Source organism: Eptesicus fuscus, chromosome 8 (genome assembly GCF_027574615.1).
Source record: "Eptesicus fuscus isolate TK198812 chromosome 8, DD_ASM_mEF_20220401, whole genome shotgun sequence".
NCBI classification, from domain to species: domain Eukaryota; kingdom Metazoa; phylum Chordata; class Mammalia; order Chiroptera; family Vespertilionidae; genus Eptesicus; species Eptesicus fuscus.
In genome coordinates this window covers 60,958,273-60,982,712 of record NC_072480.1, presented here as the reverse complement: position 1 = coordinate 60,982,712, position 24,440 = coordinate 60,958,273, and the positions used below count along the sequence as shown (strand labels likewise).

At 47.0% G+C, this 24,440-nt stretch overlaps 1 protein-coding gene and 1 long non-coding RNA gene across 3 annotated transcripts in view; both read left to right on the top strand.

The window, feature by feature from the left end:
* The first annotated feature begins 550 nt into the window (after positions 1–550).
* ABCC4 (ATP binding cassette subfamily C member 4) overlaps positions 551–24,440 on the top strand; it is a 234,138-nt gene continuing 210,248 nt past the window's right edge. For both annotated transcript variants that reach the window (XM_054719888.1, XM_008143997.3), the window contains exon 1: positions 551–1,041. In XM_054719888.1, the coding sequence (XP_054575863.1) occupies positions 968–1,041 (74 nt within the window). In that variant the 5' untranslated portion in view covers positions 551–967. The remainder of the gene's footprint in view (positions 1,042–24,440) is intronic.
* Positions 1,782–4,137, top strand: LOC129149954 (uncharacterized). Its single transcript, XR_008556761.1, has 2 exons — positions 1,782–1,822; positions 3,076–4,137. It is a non-coding gene; the product is annotated as an uncharacterized LOC129149954 (long non-coding RNA).

The following is a 24,440-nucleotide window of genomic DNA, read 5'->3' as shown; positions in this document are numbered from 1 at the left end:
AAATAATTTTCACTTCAGACCCTTCTTTGTGGTTACTTTAGGTCTCTGAGGTTGCAAGGCCACCACCCAGGCCTTCCCTGAGCTTGTCAGGTTAGCATGGGATCCCCTTTTCATTCTCAGTGCACTCTCTCTCTCTCCCCATATTCCTTTCCCAATCTAAGAGGGCAGCAAAAAGCTCACAGAGGTCCTCAGCATAAAGCAACACGTGAGATGACAGCATGCTTTCATCTTCCAAATTCTGAGTTCTTCTAATGTTGTGACCTTTGTTTACGTGTTGCGGCTCTACAAAGATAACCTGTTGTCCAGGTCAGACATTCGCTCCCAGGTTGGAGGGCCTCCCACAGCACCCTTGTTTGGTCCCAAAGAGGACAGCGAGCTTAGAGGGCGCCGGCTCAGGGCCATCTGGCAGCTTTCTGCAGGTCTCCCGAAACCCGCAGCCGAGGGGGCGTTTCTGAGCAGCGGGGGCGGGCAGAGCCGGCGCCTCCCTTCTCTGCTTAGCTGGTGCCTTAGGTCGGAGCACGAACTCCGTCAAGTGTGCGACCAGGTGTGAGCACGTGGGCCTCTGGTACCGGGGCCCCCCTACCATCCCCATCCAACAGCGCCCCGGCCTCGCCTCGCATCAGCGCGTGGCCCCCGGCAGCGTCGGCCCGGCCTCCCGCTCCCCCCCCGTGGACCCCGCCGCCTCGCGGCTCCGACTCCCGGCTCCAGGCGGGGGCGTTGGGGACAGCAGCAGCAGCAGCAGCAGCAGCAGCAGCCGCGGCGGCGGCTGGGCGGCCTGGGCGCGGGAGGCGGGGACGGGGCGGGCCGCTGGACTCTCCTCCCGGAAGCGGGTGATTTTGCGCCGCCAGCCGAGCGGACCGGCGAGGCGGCCGGAGCTGCAGCATCCCCGCCGGCGTCTCCAGGAGCAGCGGGGACACGTCGCCGCCGGAGCAGCGCCACCCCGGCCGGCGGCCGCGCGTCCGGCAAGATGTTGCCGGTGTACACGGAGGTGAAGCCCAACCCGCTGCAGAACGCCAACCTCTGCTCGCGCGTGTTCTTCTGGTGAGCGCCCCCGCCCGAGCTTGTCATCCCGCCGCCGCGTGCGCCTGCCTCTGGGGGTGGGGACCGGGTCTGAACCCGCGAGCGCGCTCCACCGGCGCTTCTGGCTGCGGACGGGGCCGCCCCACGCCGGCCGCGTGCTTCCCGCCGGCACCCCGGCGAGCGGGGCGGGCGGGAGCGGGCCCCGGAGGGGGACCCGGAGCCCTGATGGTGCGGCCGCTGGGTCTCCCTGCCGTGCCGCTCGCCTGGGAGGAGGAGGAGGAGAAGGAGAAGGAGGTTGCCCCGCGGGAGAACAGACTGGATCTCCCCAACCCGCCAACCTTAGCCGGCTCCCCCTCCCCTGAGGCTCAGGGATTTGCACTTCTGAACTAAAGCTGCACCCTTTTCTTTCTTTCTAAGCAAGCAGCTTAGGAACAGCTTGCTTGGTCTCACTTCAGCCAAAGCCAAATTAGTGCCCTGGACCATTGCCATCTCCCAAGAGTGACCCCACCTCTTCCGATTTTCCTTAGGTGACAGCCCAGTTCCAGCTCCGCCGGCTCCCTCCGTGTCCGGGACCGTGCCTGTCTCTTACCCTCTCTCTGCATGTACGTTTCACTCTGCGTGCCCTAGTACTTAGTTGTGGCAAATTTCGTGTGGGTTAACAACGCTTTATTATGTATTTAAAGAACGGAGACGCTTGAACGCGGCTTTCTTTTTTGCCTGAGACACACATAGCCATGACTGGAGTACGTCCTTGACCACCAGCCCCTTTCCAGTTGCGAATATATCCACTCCCACCTTTGAGGTCTACAACGGGGAGAGGTTTTACAGGGATCTCTAGCCTCTAGGGAAGCAATTCAGGGTCTTGAGGCCGGTAGTGGGTTCTTCCCGGGAGTCCTGTGGTCCTAAAACCACTGAAAGGTCCTTGAGCTGGGTGGACACACACACAGGTGCAAGTCTGCCCCGCAGAGGTGAAGCTCTTCAGTTTTACCTGGAGGAGCCGGCACTAGGAGCTCGGTGGGCCTGAACCCTTGGACTTGAATCACACTTGGTTGATGGTTAGATCTTTTGTTTCTCGACCCTAACCCTCCTTTCGTCTTTCCCACACATCCGAAGAGATTCCTAGGGGATCCTCCTGCGCTGGCGTTGATTGCCGTGTACTCAGCGTGTGTGTGTGTGGAACAGACCTCGGCTGTTTGGTGCCCTTCCCTAATTGAAAGGGGAAGAAGGATAGGTCCGCTTATTATAAATTATAGCGAAAGAGGCAAACATCTCCTTAACTTCAGGCAGGGCCAGGCGCTCTGGAAGCACTTCCTATTTGTGGATTTTGGAAACGTGTGTACATGGAAATGGGAAGGTGAGGACTTCTCTTGAATGACTTGAGTAGGCATTCATTTCTGGTTTCCCTGCTGGAGGGGAAGGAGCGGTTGTCTGTTTTCCTCCTTGAAGGCGCTGAACCAGAGAGGTTGAGTGAGTTGCCCAGGATCACATAGCCAGTAAGTGGTGTGGAGCAGCATCCCTGTGTTCCAAACCGCTGTGCTGAGCTGCTTCTCTTGGGACACTTGTTCTTCAGTCCGGGGAGAAGGCATTCTACACGCACTGTTGTTCTTATCGACTGGAGTTGTGAGGTGGTCGGGCCACAGGAAACATCTATTACCTTCCTTTAGGCCCTAAAGTTTAGGGCAGCTGTTCTCCGAGTGTGGCATCCACATCTGCCTCATCCACATCACCAGGGAGCCTTGTTAGAAATGCAAGCTCTCCAGCACCCATTCCACAGCAATTCTGTAAAATTGGAAACTCGGGGGTGGGGGGTGGGGTGGGGGGGTAGGGTTTAAACTAGCACTCCAAGTAATTCTCATGGAAAGTTGAGACTGACTCTCTGTTTTAAGCCACTCCTCCATTGTCATTCCGGTATTATAGTTTAAAAAAGGCAAGTGTTTGTGAAGTCAATTGTTGATCACAGTTGCTATCCTGTATTTTTTTTACCTTCTGCAGTTTGAGGAATTTTAAAAGTCTGGGGCACCTTAGTGATTTTCTTGTGTACCCCTCTGGCTGCAGGCGTGAAAGCTGAAATGAGCCCAGCCAGGAGGAAGTGCTGCCTGGAGACAAGGCCCACCTTGAAGAGAACAACCACCAAGTTTCCAACTTCTCAAATTTCATCTGCTTTCTAAACTTGTAAACTTAGTAGCTGCTTATCTTAAAGATACCAATAACTAGCTCACTGACTTGTATACAGATGACCTTACCGGGGTTTCGGTGTTTTCACAGCACATTTGGACTTGGGGTCTGAGAGGAATTGTACATTATTGGCTATTGGTAATTGCTGTGGATTTTTTAAGAGAATGTATGTTTTTCTATTTCTGCAAGAAATTCCAAAAAACCTGCTAGAAGGTAACCTAAAACCAACAAACAAAAAGAAATTCCAAACTATAGAAAAAGAAGAAAGGAAAAGGATGACTTAGTTCTGTTAGCCAAGTGACAGGTGCTGATGCGTTGGCGGTCTCTTAAGCCTTCTCTTGAAACCTCTTTAAGCACACCCGAGGGTGCACACATCTTTTCTATAAAACTGGTTTTGATCCTGATCCCTTAATTCCTATGGTTAACATTTCTTTATGGCATTCATCTTCAAAATAGGCTATTTCATGGTGATAGTTTATGCAGCCTTTCACTTCTGTTGAACACAGTTTGTTTCTGTGTACGATGATGTAATGTACATCCATGTTCATATTTTTCTTGCATCTTTCCTTTTTTTCTATATTTCTAAAAGTAGAGCAACTGGTGGAAAGCCAAATTGTTTTCTAACAGGATTTGACCAATTTGCCCTCTTAATAGTGGTTTATGTGCTTAAGCCACTCATTGTCAACTTTGAGTACACAAATTGTTTTTCTAAGTAGAAAGGTTAAAAACACTAGTTTCAATGTGAATTTATTTGTAATAGGGCTTATAATATTTTTTCAGATTTTCATTTGTCTCTTAATTTAGTTCAGTTATCTTAAAACCGATACTGTTCATTAAACTGAGCTTTTGTAATGTTCTTAAAAAATCTCAGCACCATCTAAATCTCCATGAGCATTTTAGCTTTCTTGTGTCATTTCTAACAATAAAGGCACCTGGAACTTCTTTTACTGTTTGATATGAGATAGCCCCTACCCCCCAAACAGCTCATTTTCCCATCATGGTTTATTGAATAATTCTTCCTCTTCCCCATTATTGGAAATAAGTGGCCAAGCTTGTGAATTGTGTCCAGCTGGGCACTAGATTGCCCATTTCCCCTGAGACTCCCTGGTGATAGCCCTCTTCCCTACTGGGCAACCTGTGCGTGAGTGTGTGTGTGTGCTCTGTGCTCTGTATTTTTCTGTCCACCCTTATCCCAGAGGTCAGCAGGTTGGGGAGTAGCAATGCAGGACCTGTTTCCAGAAATGGGGGTTTAGGAGGGCTTGGGCCAGATGCCTCAGGCAAACCAGAGTGGTTAAACGCTCCCTCCCCTGCAGCTGGCTCAGGAAAGCGAATGCTGCTGTGGAGACTGCCACTGGTGTCAGGACACACTCTCTGGAGACTCTTCCCAGAGAAGGCTGATGACACGAGGGAGAAATGCAAATGGCTGAGTGCTAGGGTGGCTGAGAGAGGTTGGCTGTATCCAGCCCTCTCTATGGTGATTGTGAATGCATAGAAATGTTTCATGTTAAACTAGGGTTTTTGCACCATTTTCGGAATACCTCTTGCTCTTTGTTAACAGTTGGAAATCCAAAGGTAGGTGGAGGCTGGGGGAGCTTTCCAGGGCTCTTTCTCCGCTCTTAGCCTGTTCCTCTTTCTTAAGGTTTAATTTGGTGAGTTTTGGCAAACAAGAGGTAGAACATCCCAAAGGTGTATTGAAATTTACTACTAAGTCCCTACTAAATCCCTGCAGTGAAATAAACAACGTAACAAATTTTATAAGTATCTCCTATGGGTTATTCATTTTTAAAATTAAATATATGTTTTTATTGATTTCAGAGAGGAAGGGAGAGGGAGAAAAAGAGAGGAACATCAATGATGAGAGAGAATCATTGATTGGCTGCCTCCTGCATAACCCCTACTGGGGTTGAGCCTGCATGTGCCCTGACTGGGAATCAAACTGTGACCTCCTCCTGGTTCATAGGTCGACGGACCGATGCTCTATCCACTGGCCAAACCAGCTAGGGCCTGTGGTTTATTCTTGATTTTTTTTTGTGTGTGTGTGTGTCTTTATATTCCTGCATCTGGTCTGTCTGGGAGGTGTGAACTAGTGCCCATTCAGTTGTGTCAAGTAGATAATTTGCCTTTCTGACCCCTGCCAGGAACTCCTCTTTCTCCTGTGTATCTCCTAGAGCAGGGGTCGGCAAACTGCGGCTCGCGAGCCACATGCGGCTCTTTGGCCCCTTGAGTGTGGCTCTTCCACAAAATACCACGTGCGGGCGGGCGCGCACGTACCGTGCGATTGAAACTTCGTGGCCCATGTGCAGAAGTCGGTTTTTGGCTCTCAAAAGAAATTTCAGTCGTTGTACTGTTGATATTTGGCTCTGTTGACTAATGAGTTTGCCGACCACTGTCCCAGGGGACACCTGCTCTGTGGGGTGTTGGAGCACAGGGCCTCCTTGTACAGCGTGAGCCTTCATCCTAAGTCAGACCTGCCACTTTTCAGTGGGACCTGGGAACCGTGTCCCTCTTACCAGGAGGATGCTTTTGTGTGTTTCCTCTTCATGTGAGCTCTAAGCCCCTGCAGATATTTTGTGTTTTTGTGTTGACGAATAGCATAGAGGTAGATGCCAGTAGAGGCTGTGGGAAAGTCTGGGCTTTGGAACAGGTTGGACTCAGGTCTTATCTTCAGTGCTGCAAATTCTGTGTGGCTACATGCAAGTGATCTCTGAGCCTTAAAATTGGAAGAATAGAGGTGATCGTAAATGCAACTCCAGCCCAGAGTTAAGGCCTCGTATGGCCGGGGGATATCTGAAGAAAGGAAGATAAGTGGTAGATCCATTTAAAGATTAATCCTTATGAGCTCTCTTTATCTGTACAGGTGTACCCTGTTTTTTTTTACACTTCCCTTTATTGCGCTTCACAAATGTTGCTTTTTTTTTTTTTTTTTTTTTTAATAAATTGAAGACAAGACCCTCTGCCAACAAAAAAGATTATGGCTCACTATCATAGTGGTTTGGAATCAAACCGGTATAGTATCTCTGGGTATGCTATACATAGAAATAACTTAAATACATAGAAATAACTGAAAATGGAAGTCAGCTGAGGTTAAGCTTAATATTTTCTTCAGATATTAAAACTCATGTTTCTCTACTTCAGCAGTATTCTCTGATATGATATTAATAATGTAGACGCAGACCTGTTTCTATCCTCCCCCCAGATCGTCCTGGTTGTGGCAGGTCTGGGTGGGATGTGTGGAATCTGTGTTTTAAGTTACTTGAGGGCACTTAGGCTGGCAGGTAGTCCCCAGAGGTGGATCTATTTAGATAACAATGCTGATAATCATTAACATCTTTTGAATGCTTCCTCTGGGCTCAGAATTTTGCTCACTGTTTTACTTTTATTGTCTCATTGAATCCTCAAGCAATCCTATGAGGCAGGCATCTTGTGAAATGCTTACTTCATAAATGAGGAAATCCAGGTCTAGAGAGGCTGGGCAACTTGTCAGGAGCCATATACTTAGGCAGTCACAAGGTCCTGCTGGGATTCCACGCATATCCTTAGCACACCTGGAAGCCAGCAGTGTAAATGCTGGCTGACCGAACAAAAAAGTGAATATGCTAACTTTCATCCAGGAGACATTTAAAAGTCTTGTTAGTGAATGGACATGCTCTTTGCATATGCATGCATCTGAAGAATGCTTTCCTGTGTTTCATTATGCTGCCTTCTGAATTGCCTTGTGGGATTTTAGCATCGCTATCCACCCAGTTCTTAAGATGTGAACCTGTCAGTTCTTCTTCACCCTCATCTGCTGACATCAAATCCTATTGATTCACCTTCAAACATGCCCCTGCTCCCACCTCAGCTTACACTCTTGGCTTCTCTTCCTTTCAGTGGGTCTTACTGCTCCGTGTCTTTCTCTTAAAAGTCCGTGCCATCCTCCTGCTTAAAAACTTCTTGCTACACTCAAGAGTAAATCTCTAAGCAGCATTCAGGATCCTGCAGAATTTGCTTTCCAAGCATCATCTTCCATCATTCCTCACACAATTGGACCTTTCTGATGAGGTGAGGCAGATCTTGTAACTATTCTGCCTTTTCAGGGCCATCATGTTAGGGGCAGAAGTAGAATACTGGGGACTAGCTATATTATAAGAAATAGTAATCGTGCTCTGTTAACATTGATTGTTTTGTTCTTATTACATTCTGACCTGGCTGGGAGTTGTGTGCTCCTGGGACCTGGGAGTCAACCTGGAATGAGGTTCACTCTCATTGAGAACTGCCTATTATCATGGAAAGATTAACAACCTGGTTGCCCAAACAATGGAGTCTCGCCCCAGCCCACAATGCCTACTTCCCCTAGCCTGTAGTACCCATTTTGCATACCCATTCTTATTCCTTTTGCCTATTTCCCCATGTAATCTTTCTTTCTTTTTAAAAGCTTTATTTATTTATTTTTTAGTTAATCTTTACTCAAGGATATTTTTCCATTGATTTTTCAGAGAGAGTAGGAGAGGGAGAGACAGAGAAACATCGATGTGAGAAACATTGATTGGTTGCCTCCTGCAACCAAGGTACATGCAGGAGGAACCTGCAACTAAGGAACGTGCCCTTGACCGAAATCAGACCCGGGACCCTTCAGTCCCCAGGCTGACACTCTATCTACTGAGCCAAACCAGCCAGGGCTCCCCATGTAATCTTTATCCTACCCAATATAAGCAGCTGGCTTAATGGGGGGACAGGGGGGTTGCAGAGAGATTTTTGTGGGTGACCTGCTGCTTTCCCATATTGCGGGCAATACTGGAAAATAAAATGCTCGTATATGATTCAACCCTGTCTCTGCTTAATTGGCTCAAGTAGTGACAGGCAGCCTTAACCCATTCAGTCCCTCTCTTCATGGGACTTAAATTCTAGTGCAGTGGTCGCCAACCGGTGGTCCGCGGACCACTGGTGGTCCGTGAGGTTCGAAAGGTTGGCGACCACTGTTCTAGTGAGAGAGACACTAAACAAGCCTGGCCAGTGTGGCTCAATGGTTGAGTGTTGACCCATGATCCAGGTGGTCACGGTTTGATTCCCAAGCAAGGCACATGCCCAGGTTTTGGCTAGATCCCCCAATAAGGGGGCATGCGGGAAGCAGCTGACCAGTGATTCTCATTGATGTTTCTTATCTTTCTCCCTCCCTTCCTCTCTGAAATAAATAAAAATATATTAAAAGAAACACTAAATAAAATGAATAAGTAAATTGTAGTATGTCAGTTATGAGTTATAAGGAGAAGAAATAAGGCAGGGAAAGGGGTTAGGAGTGAGTGTATGTACTGGGAAGGGAGACGGCAGTTTTAGGCAGCGTGGCCAGGGCGAGCTTCACAGAGAAGGTGAGCAAGGAGGTGGGGGAATGGCCAATGCAAGAAGAGATTTTGAGGACCTTGTTGGTCAAGTGGGACCACTTTTCAGAAGAGATGTAACATAGTCTGCTAAGGATTTAGTAAGATCAACCTGGTAGCTGTATTGAGGCTGGACTAAAGTAAGGAAAATCATGAGCACATAGATGCAGGGAGACTGGCAGGAGATTTCACAGCAGTTCAGGCAACTGATGATAGTGGCTTTGACCAGGATGGTAGGAGGGTAGTGGCGAGTAGTAGGATATAGGGAAGAGCTTATTTGAAGGTGAAGCTGAGCATCTTTGGTGCTAGACAGAGTGTGGGACTTGAGAAGAGAGTCGAAGTTGTCTCCATGGGTTTGGCCTGAGCAAACCCAGGGAAGGATGGAGTCACTGTTAGATGAGATGCTGAAGCCTGTAGGACAGTGGTTCTCAACCTTTCTAATGCCGCGGCTCTTTAATACAGTTCCTCATATTGTGGTGACCCCCAACCAAAAAATTATTTTCATTGCTACTTCATAACTGTAATTTTGCTACTGTTAATGAATCGTAATGTAAATATCTGTGTATTCCGATGGTCTTAGGCTCTACAGCAGCGGTTCTCAACCTGTGGGTCGCAACCACAGGTTGAGAACCGCTAGCAGGGTCGCCTATTACGATTCATAACAGTAGCAAAATTACAGTTATGAAGTAGCAATGAAAATAATTTTATGGTTGGGGGTCACCACAACATGAGGAACTGTATTAAAGGGTTGCGGCATTGGGAAGGCTGAGAACCACTGCTGTAGGAGGAACAGGTTGGAGAAGTCCAGGAGTTTGGGTTTGACCACATTGAGTTTGAGATGCCTGCTACACATTCAAGTGGAGAGGTTGAGTAGGCAATTGGTCATGAATCGACAGGGAAGAAGTCTGGGCTGGAGATAAAATGTGGGCATCAGCAGCAGTGCATACAGTGGAGATATTTGGACACACAATTAACTGACCTCATTGTCTGTGGGGTGTATCCCCAAACTACTCTTTTATCCCTATTTAAGTTCATTTTGTTGATGTTAAAGTTTAGCATCTCATTGTTGCCTATTGAAAGTTTTTTGAGTGCTTCTGTAGCCTGACCACTAGAAAGGGCAGGTCCTGGATCTGTCTCCTAAGTTGTGGCTGATCTGCTAATGATCACAGTGGGCAGTAGATTAATTTGTCTACAGGTGTTGGGAGAGGTCATGCCATCTGTCTTATGGGATCCAGAGGTGTTGTATCTGTTGGGCAGTCATTCTGAAACTCTACAAAAAATTTGAGGTCAGTTTGGCATGATTTCCTCTTTCTTTTTTTTTTTTTTTTTAGTTTCTTTATTGATTAAGGTATTACATGTGTCCTTATCCCCCCAGTACCCCCCCCAACCCCTCTCCCCTCATGCCCTCACCCCCCTGTTGTCTGTGCCCATTGGTTAGACATGATTTCCTCTTAATGAACACAAGCTGGCTCTTGGTGCCGTCTTTCATAAATTAATAACAAATTGCCTCCTTCAAATGATTGACGGGTATGATTTCTATTAAGCTTGTTAGCTCTATTTTGTCTTAAGTTCTAATTAGTTAATACACAGAAGTTTCTCAACCGTCACTATGATTGAGTTTTACTTGGGCTGCCATAAAATTCGAGCACCTGGTTCCTTCATACACCAGTTGAATCGTCTCTGGGAATAGAGTGCTGGCATCGGTATTTATTTTACTTTTAAAAATATGTATATATATATATATATATATATATATATATATATATATTTAAATATATTTTATTGACTTTTTACAGAGAGGAAAGGAGAGGGACAGAGAGCTAGAAACATCGATGAGAGAGAAACATCGACCAGCTGCCTCTTGCACACCCCCTACCAGGGATGTGCCCGCAACCAATGTACATGCCCTTGACCGGAATCGAACCTGGGACCTTTCAGTCCGCAGGCCGACGCTCTATCCACTGAGCCAAACCGGTTTCGGCTAAAAATATATTTTTATTTTATTTTTTAAAAAATATATTTTATTCGAAGGACTTGTATGCATGCATATAAGCATAAACAATGGACGCAAAACTCTGGGGGGGAGGGCATGTGTGGGTGTGGGGTGGGGGGGTAATAGTAAGATATGTACACATATAATACCTCAATAAAAATATTAAAAAAATATATATATATATTTTATTGATTTTTTTACAGAGAGGAAGGGAGAGGGATAGAGAGTTAGAAACATCGATGAGAGAGAAACATCGATCAGCTGCCTCCTGCACACCCCGTACTGGGGATGTGCCCGCAACCAAGGTACATGCCCTTGACCGGAATCGAACCTGGGACCCTTCAGTCCGCAGGCCAACGCTCTATCCACTGAGCCAAACCGGTTTTGGCTAAAAATATATTTTTATTGATTTCAGAGAGGAAGGGAGAGGGAGAGACAAACATCAATGATGAGAGAGAATCTGATCAGCTGCCTCCTGCACGCCCCCTACTGGGGATGGAGCCAGCAACCCAGGCATGTGCCCTTGACTGTAATCGAACCCAGGACCCTTCAGTATGCAGGCTAATGCTCTATCCACTGAGCCAAACCAGCTAGGGCTGGCATCAGTATTTTTAAAAGGTTTCCTATGAGATGCACAATGAAGACTAAGAACCACTGAATAAAGATCAAACACATTTCTGTGCTGTGCATATTTCCATTTTTCTGGCCAAGGTTCCAAACTGCCCTTATCTCCCACCCCTTTTCTGATTCCTCTCAAAGGATAAGCACAGTGGGGCTTGCTCATCCCTATTGGGAAGGAAGGGGGCTTGTCCTGTGCAGATATCTTAAAGATACTTGGTCCTTGGATCCTGTGGTAACCTCTTGTGGCAGCTGGCATTGTCCTCATTTTACCCAGGTAGGACATAGTGGAGCTCTGGATTGAGTCAGGTCTGACAAATTACAGAGCATGAGCTTCAGCCTCCATGCCACTGTTTTATGTCCTTATCCTGGTCAGACAAGGATGCCTAGATTCATTGAGTTTATGAGGGTAAGTGAGTGGAAATCTCACACTCGTCAATTAAAAGCTCGTGAATATGAAATTGCTCACCTAATAAACTGCTTTTATTTGCAGACTTTCATTAGTGTGTTTTATTGGCCAAGATGTGACAGATTATGTCATAAACCCAATTGGCTACTTCTTTGAATGGCTCCTGTTGAAGGATTCTTCAGCTGGGCAGTGTACACCCTTCTCCCCTCCCTCCCCTTCCTCCTTCCTCCCTTATCTTTTTTGATGGTGTGAAACGTGTCTGTCCTGTTTTAAATTGGTAAAAGGGAGATTTATCTGTGGCTTAAACTTTAGGCTGGGCCTGGAGGGGTCTCATTGTCACAGAATCTGAAAGTGGCATTTATACGAATTTTGAGTATTCATTGAGCAACACACAGTTTGTTCGTCTGTAAAACAGATAACGCATTCTTAATGGATGTTACCTGGCATAGCACCTATAAGTGACTGCTACATATTCGGCCCTCAGCAAGTGGGTACAGTGGGGATTACTGCAAAATTCACTCTTTTATTTATTATGTTTTTGTTTTAAATGATCAAGTGTTAAGTCTTTATTCATGTGACTTTTAAAAATAAGTTGCTAGCTCTTTGAAGGCAGAAACCATTGTCTTTTACATCTTTCTCTCTCAGCACCTAGCCGAGCATCTTGCACTTAATAGGCGTATTCAGTAATTTTGAGTTATTGCTTTAGCCTTTTCAGGTTCCTCTCAAAGCATGAGACCAGCTGGCACTGTGGGGCTTATTCATCCCTGTGGGGACTCGGCAAGTGATTGGGGAGGAAGGGGGCTTGCTTTGTGCAGGGATCATGGGGATACTCATCCCTGGACCCTTTCAGTAGCCCCTTTTCTAATTTGGAATTGCTGACACCTCTACTTTAGATAGGAGCAAGCTGGGTATTATGGAGAGAGCATCAGACTGGAGCCAGAAGATCCAGGTCCTAGTCCATGATCTTGCACTTGTTAGCTGTGACCACAGGTGAGACGCTTAACCCCTCTGGGCTTCAGTATCCTCTTCTACAAGTTGGGGAGATTAAACCTACTCATGGTGTATTCCAAAAATTATATTTTAAGTGTAAAAAATGAATAAAGTTCTATACACTTATTTTCCTCCCCCACTTAGAACCAAGCAGGCAGGGCAAGTCGGCAGGGCTCGGTGAGGAAACAGTGCAATGTGTAACGTCCATCTCTGAGGAATGGAGAAGTGACCTGTTAGTAACTGTCCCACAGAAATTAAGAAAAAAGAAAGCAGCAAAGAGAAGTATAATTCATGTCAAGAACAGGGTCACTGTTGGTGGAAGCCCTTTGAAAATTGTAAGGTGATGTTATTACATCTGCCAGAGCAATGTGGCTGAAGCTGCTCAAGACAGCGCCTCCTGGCAACTTCCCTCTCCAGGCCTGGCCCTTCATCTCACACCTCGAGCCTGTGGAACTGGAATTGTGAGAATCGATTTCTGTTGTTTAAGCGCCCCCAACTGCAGCACTTTATTACGGTGGCCCAAGCAGCTAAAACACCCACATGCCCCCTAGAAGTCTTTGTTGGAGTTGGCGCCACTGGTTGCCATGGATCAGAGCTGCTCTGTGTTGTAGTTTGTCCTCTATTGGACTGAACTTGCCAAGGATTCTGATCGCCTCTAGTCGACCTCATTATAGACCTGCCTCCTCATTTTTTGAATTGAATTCAGGAAAATCCCTAAAACTCTGTCAGATGTGGAGCCCCAATCCCCAGGAACCCTTCAGAGTGCTCTGCTTAGGAGGAGAGCATCTGTCCCTGGACAGGCAGTCTGGGCGTGCCAAGTGTAAGTGCTGCTAGTGAAATAGATTACTCATTGTTGCTGTTGGTTCCCCAGCACCAGGTGGGCGCGTCTTTGGCATAAGGCTGTCCAGTGTAAGCTGTTTTGTTCTTTCAGGCTATGAGGTAACTCAGACTCATGCTTTGAACTTACTCTTTTACAGTCTATATGCAAATTTACCAAATTATTTTGCTTTTGGGAAAACCCCATACAAGTCTTCAGTGTATCCTGTATTAATAGCCAAAAAAATAAAAAATAAATAATAAATAAAAAAAAATAAAGAAGGTGGCTTTACACGTTTCACACCAGGCAAACTCAAATCTCCTTTCCTGTCCCCATTTAGAATATAATGTAGTCCAAGCTTTTCCTTAAGACAAAAGTTAGAAAGAGAAAATCAGTCCCTCCAGTGGATTTTGGTAATCTCCGCCAGGAGCCACTCAGAGAGTTAATTGAAGTCTTTGGAAGGGAAATTCCTCAAGGCTGTGTTCCCCTGGAGGGAGGGATTCCTTTCCTGTAGCCCAGGCACATTTTCTAAGAAACCTTTCCAGGAAGGATGAGGTGCAACCGGAAGGAACCCTACGGAGGAGCCCACTCACAAACATAGAAAGGGGACTTTAATGGCCTTTCGTTTCTGGGAATTGGCGTTTCTATTGAGGGCAGACAAAATGAGAAAACAGCAGCTACTACGGAATGTCGTAGGGTCATGGAAAAGGCAGTGTGCGAGGCGGGTGAGGGTTGTGCCAGTTCAACGGAATTCTTCGGGGCAACTGAGCAGCTCAGCCTCCTGATTCCCTGTCACCGTGGGCTAATTCTCTTGGAAAGTTTTACTTTAAGAAGTGGTGACAGGTGGAAAACTAGCCCAGGGCCACACAGAGGTCTGGTTCAAAGCCTAAGTTCCGTGGTTTTCTCCCTCTCACATATTTAGATCCAGTTCCTGGCAAGCATTTTAAGGAAGTAAAAGGTGGACAGGAACACTGATGCAGCACCTTGTTTGTTGAAGGACGACCCTGCCAAGCATGTGCAGAACGCGGGCATGAGTGAGGCTGTGTGTCCTTCCAGGGTGGGGGCCACAGGGCAGGAAACCAGGCAGCCACCTCAGCTGGGCCCTGCGGCTCCGGGGAGCTGGCGAGCTTGGCCCGAGGTCCCGTCCACACTTCCTGCCTGTTCTGTGCTCTCTGCTCACTTCCCCAGGCCTCGCTGCCATCTCCTGTGTTCTCATGGGCTCTCTTCTCTCCCCTCTCCCCCTCAGAAAGTCAGCCCCATTTACTGGTTTCCACAAAAATCTACACATAGTGACACTTGGTGATTTTGAAGATTTTGGTTGATTATCAGGGGGAGGCCCTTGCTCCTCTCCCCCTATCTTTTCCAGCTCCCATCCCTCTCTGAAGTCAGAGGCTGTGTCCCCCTTATCTTGGGGCACAGCCATTCTGACCACTCCAGCACCTGCTGAGACTTTGTTGAACAGTTTTCTACCTTACTATGCAAATTCCTATAAGCAAGGTAGAATGCTACTGTCCATGATTCACATTTATAAGCAGTTTGCCAAGTGGTCACTTCCATTGCCTCCAGCTGAGCGAACAGGTGCAGAGAGGTTATTGCCTCCAGCTGAGGGAACTGACGGGCAGAGGTTCAATTTTGAGCCCAAAGCCAAACAGCTTAGTAAATGGAAGGGGGCAGGGCTGTCTGATTCCCAGCCTCACGCGTTGAAATCCCCTGCAAAGATCTTTGGAAGGTGGAGGAGGGAGTTACATTCAGACAGGTGTTCGCTGGAGGAGCCCAGGTGATCCAGGAGCGGCTTCGTGGAACAGGTGTGCTTGTGGAACCTTCTGCAGAAATTTCCCTGTCCTTATTAAACACCGTAAGACGGGCACCTCCAAAAGTGTATCTCACTAAGGGATGATTTCTTTTTCTAGGACTAGCAATCTGGTGTCGATGTTCAGGCCCAGTCTTTATTTCCGAAGTGTCCCCTGGTTCCTGATGGATTATAGCATTTGGTTAGATTGTAGAGAAAGGGGAGAGGGTTGTGTTTATTGTATCTGGGTCTCCTCACAGGCCGTGACTCTGTGTGTTGTACTCGTCTTTTTATTTGGGAAGGAAATGATTTGGTGTAGCAGCTTCCTCCTTCCACTCCTTCCAAAAGGGTAAAGCACACACACACCTAGATTTGATATGAAATCAGTAATAGTAAAATTTTTTTAAAAAAATATATTATTTATTGATTTCAGAGAGGAAGGGAGAGGGAGAGATAGAAACATCAATGATGAGAGAGAGTCATTGATTGGCTGCCTCCTGCACGCCCCCAACTGGGGATCAAGCCCACAACCATGTGCCCTTGACCGGAATCGAACCCATGACCCTTCAGTCCACAGGCTGATGCTCTATCCACTGAGCCAAACCAACCAGGGCAATAGTAAAAAATTTTTTTTTTTTATATATTTTATTGATTTTTTACAGAGAGGAAGGGAGAGGGATAGAGAGCTAGAAACATCGATGAGAGAGAATCATCGACCAGCTGCCTCCTGCACACCCCCTACCCTAGGGATGTGCCCGCAGCCAATGTACATGCCCTTGACCGGAATCGAACCTGGGACCTTTCAGTCCGCAGACCGACGCTCTATCCATTGAGCCAAACCGGTTTCGGCCAATAGTAAAAATTTTTATTGCCCAAGGTTGTAGAGCTCTTCTCAAGAAGTTAAAAAAATTTTTTTCTTTTCACCTGTACCAGGTGGCTCTAACTTCACCCCTAACCACATTGTAATGATTAACAGCACTCCATTTTATTCCTAAGAGTACCTGCGGAGGTTGAGTAATAAAATAACATTATCACTCCCACTGAGCTGAAGTTCATATTCCATAAAATACTCCCCCAAGCCATGGAGCATGCTCAGGAACTGGACAGAGTGATGTCAGTATTTGCTAAACGTGTATCAAGAGTATTGACTAGTGAATACCTATTACTATCCCCACTTGAGCAGGTATCCTCATAACACAACCCCCGGCCTGTGCTTTGTCTGGAAGAATGATGGCCGTGTAAGCTACAGGGAGAGTGCTCGGTTCTTGGGGTGACACCTGGCAGGCCAGGTGGTGGGAGTCTTGGGTGGTTGGTCTACTGGGCTGCGAGAGCTGGGAGAACATGGACAGGCTGGAATGCCTCTGAGACAGTCACTGGGAAGGTCTCGCATCTGTGGTCCAGTTGGAGTGGCTGGAGAGACCTTACCCAAAGGGGTCTCCTGAAGGTGTGTGAGTCTGGCCAGCGAAGGCAGTCGTCAGTGAGCGCTTACTTGGGAGGTGTGAGGTGGGGAGAGCAAGGTGAGGAGGCGTTGGTGAGCTCTCAGAGGCTGGAAGGCCTCTGAGATGACTTAGCCCTTCACCGCATTAGCTAGCTTACACAATAAGCTGACCCCAGTGCCTTTGGGGCGGGCTGAGGACTCTGAGGGGCCTGGTGGCTCTCTGTACCCTTGGGGTGTGCTGAGACAGCCACCAGAGGCTGAGGAAGCCAGTTGCTCCGGTGAGCTTGCACTCTAGGTGGCTGTCTTGGCTGGTGAACGGCTGTGTGATCTTGGTCCAGTTCCAATCTGATCCAGTTTTTTTATTCCTCAATTATTATTAACCCTGTGAGGTGAGTGGAAGATACTAGCCAAGTTTGCTCTCCTCCAGGATCTGAAGCCCAGACATCTCTCCTGGGTTCCCTGATTCGGTCCCATCTGCAGGACCTCCTTCTATTATCTCTGCTGATTTACTGGGAAATGCTTCCCGTTTCAGGCTTTTTCTGGAAGTGCTTTAGCCTTAGGGCTTCTGCACTTGCTGATATATTTGCTTGGAACATACTGTTCTTGTTTTTTGAGCCTTGGGCCACACCTGGCTTCCTCTGGGAGCTCTGCCTCGTCACCCCTACTCTAAAGTAGCTGCCCCTACCGTTAACCATGTCTCCCTATTTTATTTACTTACTAGAGGCCTGGTGCACGAAATTCGTGCATGGGTGCAGTCTCTAGGCCTGGCTGGCAATTGAAGCACAAGTGTCTGGCGTGGAAGGGCGGGTCCCAGCTGACCTCTGGGCCCTGGGCAGCACCTGGGCCCCCACGTGCCTGTGCACCCCCCTCCGCCTGAATCACCATGCCCGAGTTCCCATGCGAAGATGCGGTGAACTTGGCTGGACGCTGCGGGCCGGGGCTCAGCGTGGGCCTCTGGGCCGCCCAGTGGCACTGCATGGAAGCCGGGCGGGCAGTGCGCTCTCTCCTGGCGAACCAAAGGGGCGCCCGACTGTCCCTTGTGGTCCCAGTGGCTGTGGCCTGGCTCACCCGGAAGACCCCTGGTGTGCAAGCCCTGGCGTCCTGGGGGAGGTTAGGAGGGGGAGTGAGAGCAAGCTCAGTGGATACCCTGTATTCTCACCACACCTCTGTCCCGTCACCCACTGCCCCCAAGTAGTCGACAAGAGGTCAGAGTGTGTCTCCGACGCCTGCCATGTTCCGCGCCGCCCCCTGTTGGTCAGCACAAGTCATAGCAAGCGGTTGAACTCCTGGTCGAATGACTGCCCAACGGGACAATTTGCATATTAGGCTTTCATTATATATGATGTATTTACATTAATTAATTAATTAATTAATTAATTTTCTCACCTGAGGATATATTTACTGATTTGAGAGCGAGAGAGTGAGAGAGAGGAAGAGGGAGAGAGAGGGAGTAATATCGATTACTAGTAGTTGCCCTCCTCGTGCGCCCCAACCAGGGATCGAGCCCACAGCCCGAGTATGTTCCCTGACCTGAAATCAAAGGTGCAGCTAGGTATGCGCCCTGACTGGGAATCAAACCCCTCCACCTTTTGGTGTATGGGACAAAGTTCCTGCTAACTGAGCCACCTGGCCAGGGTGCCATATCTCCCTATTTTATTTTCTGTGGATATCATTGTTTTGAACCTTTTTTTTTTTTTTTAGCTTGCTTATCTCTCTCTTCCCTCCCTGAATGTGAGGTCCATTAAAGAGACTCGATCTGTGGCTTAGAATGTAGAAGAGTGCCCATTACATGATGGGCAAGTGCTTATGGAGCCGATGGGAATTAGTGAATATCGTAATTCCTGTTTTCCTACAGTCCTGTTGTTGAGATTTCTGGTTTAAAAAAAAAAAAAAAGTGAGTTGTGGGTTGCATCCTTTAAAAAAAAATAAAAATCAATAAAGGCACTAATGCACATGCTGTGGTTTGAGGGCTGCTTCACTTAGCTCTGCCCCTTTGGAGGGAGAAAGAGATGACTCTTGGGTTACACAGCTCGGTATTGGGGAATTTGCCCCTTCACTGTCCTTGACCCTTTTGGTGTGTGCTGGTGTGGGTGGTCTGTATTCCCTCATCCCCCATTCCTTCTGATGAGCTGACCTCCATGGAGGGCCGAGGAGCAGAGAGGTTTTTTGGGAGGGAACTGGATTAGCTTGAAAACGGCACTCAGGGCTCAGAGGTTGGTTTAGGACTGTGGGAGACAGGAGGGGCCTGGGAGGGACTGGCTTTCTGAAAAATATCTCCACAGAGCATTCTCTTCGCTGTCTGACAAAACCTGTTTGTGTTGTTTTCAGTTGCTTTTCTTTTTCACCTCTGTATGCTTTTGTGGTTAGAGGAAATATTTTTTAAAGCAAATAGAGAAGATTCCAAGATTATTAAGAAAGCTGTTTTAGCAGGTCCTAAGATTCGCTATGGAGTTTTCCCCTCTTGATGTACTTTCGACCAAATAAGCCCTTTAATAGATGCTGTGCAGAGGCTTTTCAAAGAATGTTTTTGTTCTTTCTGAATTGCAGCTATTCAAGTGGTTTCATATTCACGATTGACCTAATGCTTCAAAGAATGAAACGGAATTTTCCTAAAATCTGTCCCATTGACATAGTATTGACCAAATATAAAAGTGTATGATTTAGAATTAGCTTTTCCTCCTTAACTCTGGATAACAGGAAGAAAGGTTATTACACTTTTCTTTATTTTAACTATGTTTTCATTGATTTTAGAGAGAGAGGAAGAGAGAGGGAGAGAGAAGCATCAATTGGCTGCTGCTTGCACGCTCCCTACTGAGGATCAAGCCCAAAACCCGGGCATGCGCCCTGAACCGTGACCCCCTGATTCAGAGGTCGATGCTCAACCACTGAGCCATGGCGGCTGGGCTCAGGTTTTTGACTAATGGTGACTGAAGCCCGAGGGAATCCAGTTTCCATCCTCCAGTTTTATGCGAAGCCTCGTCACACCGTGTGCTCTGTTTCTGTTAGGCCCCATGTCTGTTATGTAAATAGAAAAGGAACATACAATTAAGTAAACTTAAACCTTAACCCAAGTAAGTTTCCCTGCATTCCAGAGCAGCTCAGTGTCCTTGGGGGGGGGGTTACCGCCAAGTTCTCATCTGCTTCCTGCGAAATTGGAAAAAACATGGTGCTATTTGTATGCAGGTTTTATAAACACTGGATTGCTGGGATGCTGAGGGCTGAGGTGATGGAAATATTTGCTGAGGTTTTGGAGACGAATAACCTGTTAATCACAGCTGTGGGCTTGGAGAGTAAACACCTTCCACATGGGCCTCCCCGGAAGAACAGCATGGCGGGTGGGGGCCTGGGTGAGCCTCAGGCCCACGTGTGACCTCCTCGTCCTCTACTCCTAGGCCAGCGGTCACCGTCCTGTGCTGTGGCAGTGACTGCCTTTGGAGGGCTCACTGTTTACGCTCCGTGTCTGACTCAGGGTGGCAGATACTGTTTCTGATAGAATCCAGCCAGCTCATATCACGTTGCACACACTTAAGTAATCTTTCTGCAGCTGTCTCTGTATTCATTTGCTAGCTGCACTTTGCAACTGGGAGTTAATCATAGGTCTGAGTTAAACTTTGTGTGGGGCAAGAGAGAGAAAGGCCAGCGGGCTATTTCTGCTTGGGTCATTTTTGGTGTGTCTTCCACTGCTCATCATATGACCACCATCCCTGAGTATCAGAAACGACAACTTCTTCGGTGCGTGGCTCTGCCTAGGGATTTGCTGCCCCAGGTGTGGTCTGCAGACCAGGCACATTGCCATCGCCTAGAGCAGCGGTTGCCCACAGGTGGTCCGTGGACCACTGGTGGTCCGTGAGGTCCGAAAGGTTGGCGACCGCTGGTGTAAGGAAACCTTTGGAGCAGCGGTCACCAACCAGTGGTCTGCGAAATCTGAAAGGTTGGCCACCGCTGACCTAGAGCATGGGAGTCGTGCAGAGTCTCAGGCCTTGCCCCAGGCTTGGTGAATCAGAATTTGTATTTTAACAAGGTCTCCAGGTGATCTGTATGCATGGACCCAGGCCAGTCTCCTGTGGTGGTCTGCTCGGTGGAAGCTGGGTTGCTCCCTCTTGCAGGTTCTAAGGGTGGGAAGAGGAGAGTGTGGGGAAGGTGTGCTCATGGTTCTAAGGCTTGGGCCTTCCATGTGAGTGGCACACCTCTCTTCCCCATCAGTGCAATGTGGCCACACCCAGCTGCAAGGGGGGTTAAGTAATAGAGTCAAACCACGTGTGAGGAATAAGGGCGAAGGAAGGACGAGACTCACAAATGGGTCAAGGAATGGATTAAGTGAGTTAAGCTGTGGGTGTGGTTCGTCAGTCAGTATTATGTCTACCTTTCCTTTCCCTACTCCTTTTCAACGTGTTTTTCTTAATCAGTATAAAATTAAACAATTAAAACGTATACTTACTGATGATTAGAGAAAAAGTTGCTAATTTTATTTCTAAGGATGGATAGCACCAATATTAATGGCTGGGTACTGTCACTCTTACGGAGAAAATATCCAACATGCTTATCAGATACCCAACACAGGTATGGATTTCACCCCAGTCTTCCTCCTTCCTCCCTTTCCTTTTATGATGGAAAATGACAAGCATATGCAAATGTACATTAAAGTATAATGAATACCTGACCACCCATCTGTGTCAACAATTACCAACTCATGGCCAATCTTGCCTGAACTAGTCACTTCCTGTCCTGGATAGGAAATGTCCATTTTTTATTTTTATTTTTGCAGGTGTGATGCATGAACAATAAGTGTCATGGGCTGATGTCCCCCTAAAACTCATATATTAAAACTCCAGTACCCAGTACCTCAAAATGTGACTATATTTGGAGATAGGGCCTTTATAGAGGTGATTACGTTAAAATGAGGACATTAGGGTGGACTGTAATCCAGTCTGACTGGTGGTGTCCTTATGAGAAGAGAAAATTTGGACGCATAGACACCAGGGGTACATGTACACAGAGGACAGGCCAGCCATCTGCAAGCCAAGGAGAGAGGCCTCACGGGAAACTGCGGACACCTTGATCTTGGACTTCCAGCCTTTGGAACGATGAAATTTTATGATGGCAGCTCAACTTCATAGGTGGACGCTCAACTTTGTCTTTAAAAACAGCTTTAAAATATTCCATCATGTTAGTATATTTTAGACATTGATCTGTTTTGGAGCATTTGCCATTTGGTTACGTCTTAAAGTAGTATTTAGAGTAGAGTATTATTGCCAAATTCTCTGGATTGATTCAGTTCATCCTGAAAGTCACTCAGCACCGTCCTGCCCCAGGTACTGGCCTAGGCATTGGGGAGAGAAGATGGTGTATTCTTTCACAAGGTTTAAAGCATAGTTCTGTGGAGTAAATTTCTAAAAGTTAAATTTCGGAGGCAAAGGATATACCGATTTTGTGATTTAATGAAATATTCTTGGGTTTTAAAGAAAAAGAAAAATTGGATCAGTTTGAAAATATGCCTATCTTATGAATGTGTCTGTGTTAACTCCTAGCCAGGCCAATATTGAAATGAAAAAAACAAACACCCATTCATACCCATATATTTGCTGCCCCTCAGATATTGGAGCCTGGCTGGCATGGCTCAGTGGTTAAGCATTGACCCCATGAACCAGGAGGTCACGGTTCAATTCTCGGTCAGGGCACATGCCCGGGTTGCAGGCTGGATCCCTAGAGTGGGGTGTGCAGGAGGCAGCTGATCAATGATTCTCTCTCACCATTGATGTTTCTCTCTATTCCCTCTCCCTTCCTCTCTGAAATCAATAAAAACATATTTTAAAAAAGTAAAATAGCCCGATCGATGTGGCTCAGTGCTTAAGCATCGACCCTATGAACCAGGAAGTCACTATGAACCAGGAAGTCACGGTTCAATTCCCTGGTCAGGGCTTGATCCCAAGTCGTTCAGGAGATAGCCAATCAATGATTCTCATCATTGATTTTTTTAAAATATATTTTTGATTGACTTTAGAGAGGAAGGGGGAGAGAGAGGGAGATAGGAACAGCAATGATGAAAGAGAATCATTGATCGGTTGCCTCCTGCACAACCCCTACTGGGGATTGCGCCCACAATAGGATTGGGGTCCTGAGGCCAACCTCACTCAGAAGGCTTCAGATTTGGGGGTTCCCACAACCCTCCAGGTTTACTAATTCGCTAGAATGACGCACAGAACACAATTATACTTTTATTTTAGCAAACACATACAAATTGGAAGCAGTCGAAGAGAGAGGCACACGTAGTGAGGTTTGGGAGGATGGAAGCTTTTTTGTCTTAACCCCATGGAGTCAGGACATGCCATACGCCTGGCACAGCAATGTGTGACAGTACTCAGTGTGCCAACCAGGAAAGCTCCCCCAAACTCTGGTGTCCAGAGCTTCTGTTGGGGTTTCATTATGTAGGTGTTATCGATTGATTCATTAGGCATGTCATTGAACTTGATCTCCAGCCCCCTTCAAGGAGGTTGGGCTGATATCACATGGCTCAAAAGCCCAGCCCTCTTAATCATTGGCTTTTCTGGTGGGGCCAGCCCCATCCTTAGTCATCTGTTTTTTTTGTTTTGTTTTGTTGTTTTTTAAAATATATTTTTATTGATTTCAGAGAGGAAGGGAGAGGGAGAGAGAGACAGAAACATTAATGATGAGAGTCACTGATTGGCTGCCTCCTGCACGCCTCCCACTGGGGTTTGAGCCTGCAACCTTGGGCATGTGCCCTTGACTGAAATTGAACCTAGGACCCTTCAGTCTGCAGGCCGACGCTCTATCTACTGAGCCAAATGGGCTAGGGCCTGAGTCATATCTTAGCATGAACTCTAGGGGACACCATGAGTCACCTTGTTAGCATAAACCATCCAGGCCCACGCTCACTTGGGAAATTCCATGGATTTAGAGGAAATGGGACAAAGCCCAGGAACTAGGGACAAATACAGAGTGCTTCCTCCTCCCCCCCCCCCCACTGTATGGAGGTACAGTTGACAAAATTGTAAAATATTTAAAATGTACAATATGGTGACGATATATATATATATATATATATATAAAGTATTCCCCCATTGGGTTAATAATTAGCACATCTGTCACACATATTTACCCTTTCTAGGCTGAGAATATTTAACTTATACTCAGCAAATTTAAATTATAAACTACAGTATTATCAACTGTAGTCAAACCCTGTAGTCCTGTAATATATTAAATCCTTAAACTTATTTTATATCAGCAAGTTTTTACCCTTTTACTAAACTTCTTCCCCTACCCCTCAAGTCCTGGCAACCACATTTCTGCTTTTTCTATGAGTATGACTTTTTTTTTTTTAAAAGATTCTATATATAACTGATACCGTGTATTTGGCTTATTTCACATAGCATAATGCCTTCCAGGTTCACCCATGTTCCAAATGACAGGATTTCCTTCTAATTAAAGGTTGAAAAATATTCCACTGTGTGTGTTCAGTATATGTGTGTGTGTGTGTGTGTGTGTGTATGTATATACTAGAGGCCCAGTGCACAAAATTTGTTCACTGGTTGGGGAATGTCCTTCAGCCAAGCCTGCACCCTCTCCAATCTGGGATCCCTCAGGCATCGGACATCCCTCTCACAATCCGGGACTGCTGGCTCTCAACCGCTTGCCTGCCTGCCTGCCTGATCATCCCCTAACCACTCCCCTGCCAGTCTGATCGATGCCTAACTGCTCCCCTGCCAGCCTGGTCTCCCCCAACTGCCCTCCCATGCTGGCCTGATCGCCCCCCAACTGCCCTCCTCTGCTGGCCTGGTCACCCCTAACTGCCCTCTACTGCTGGCCTAATTGCCCATAA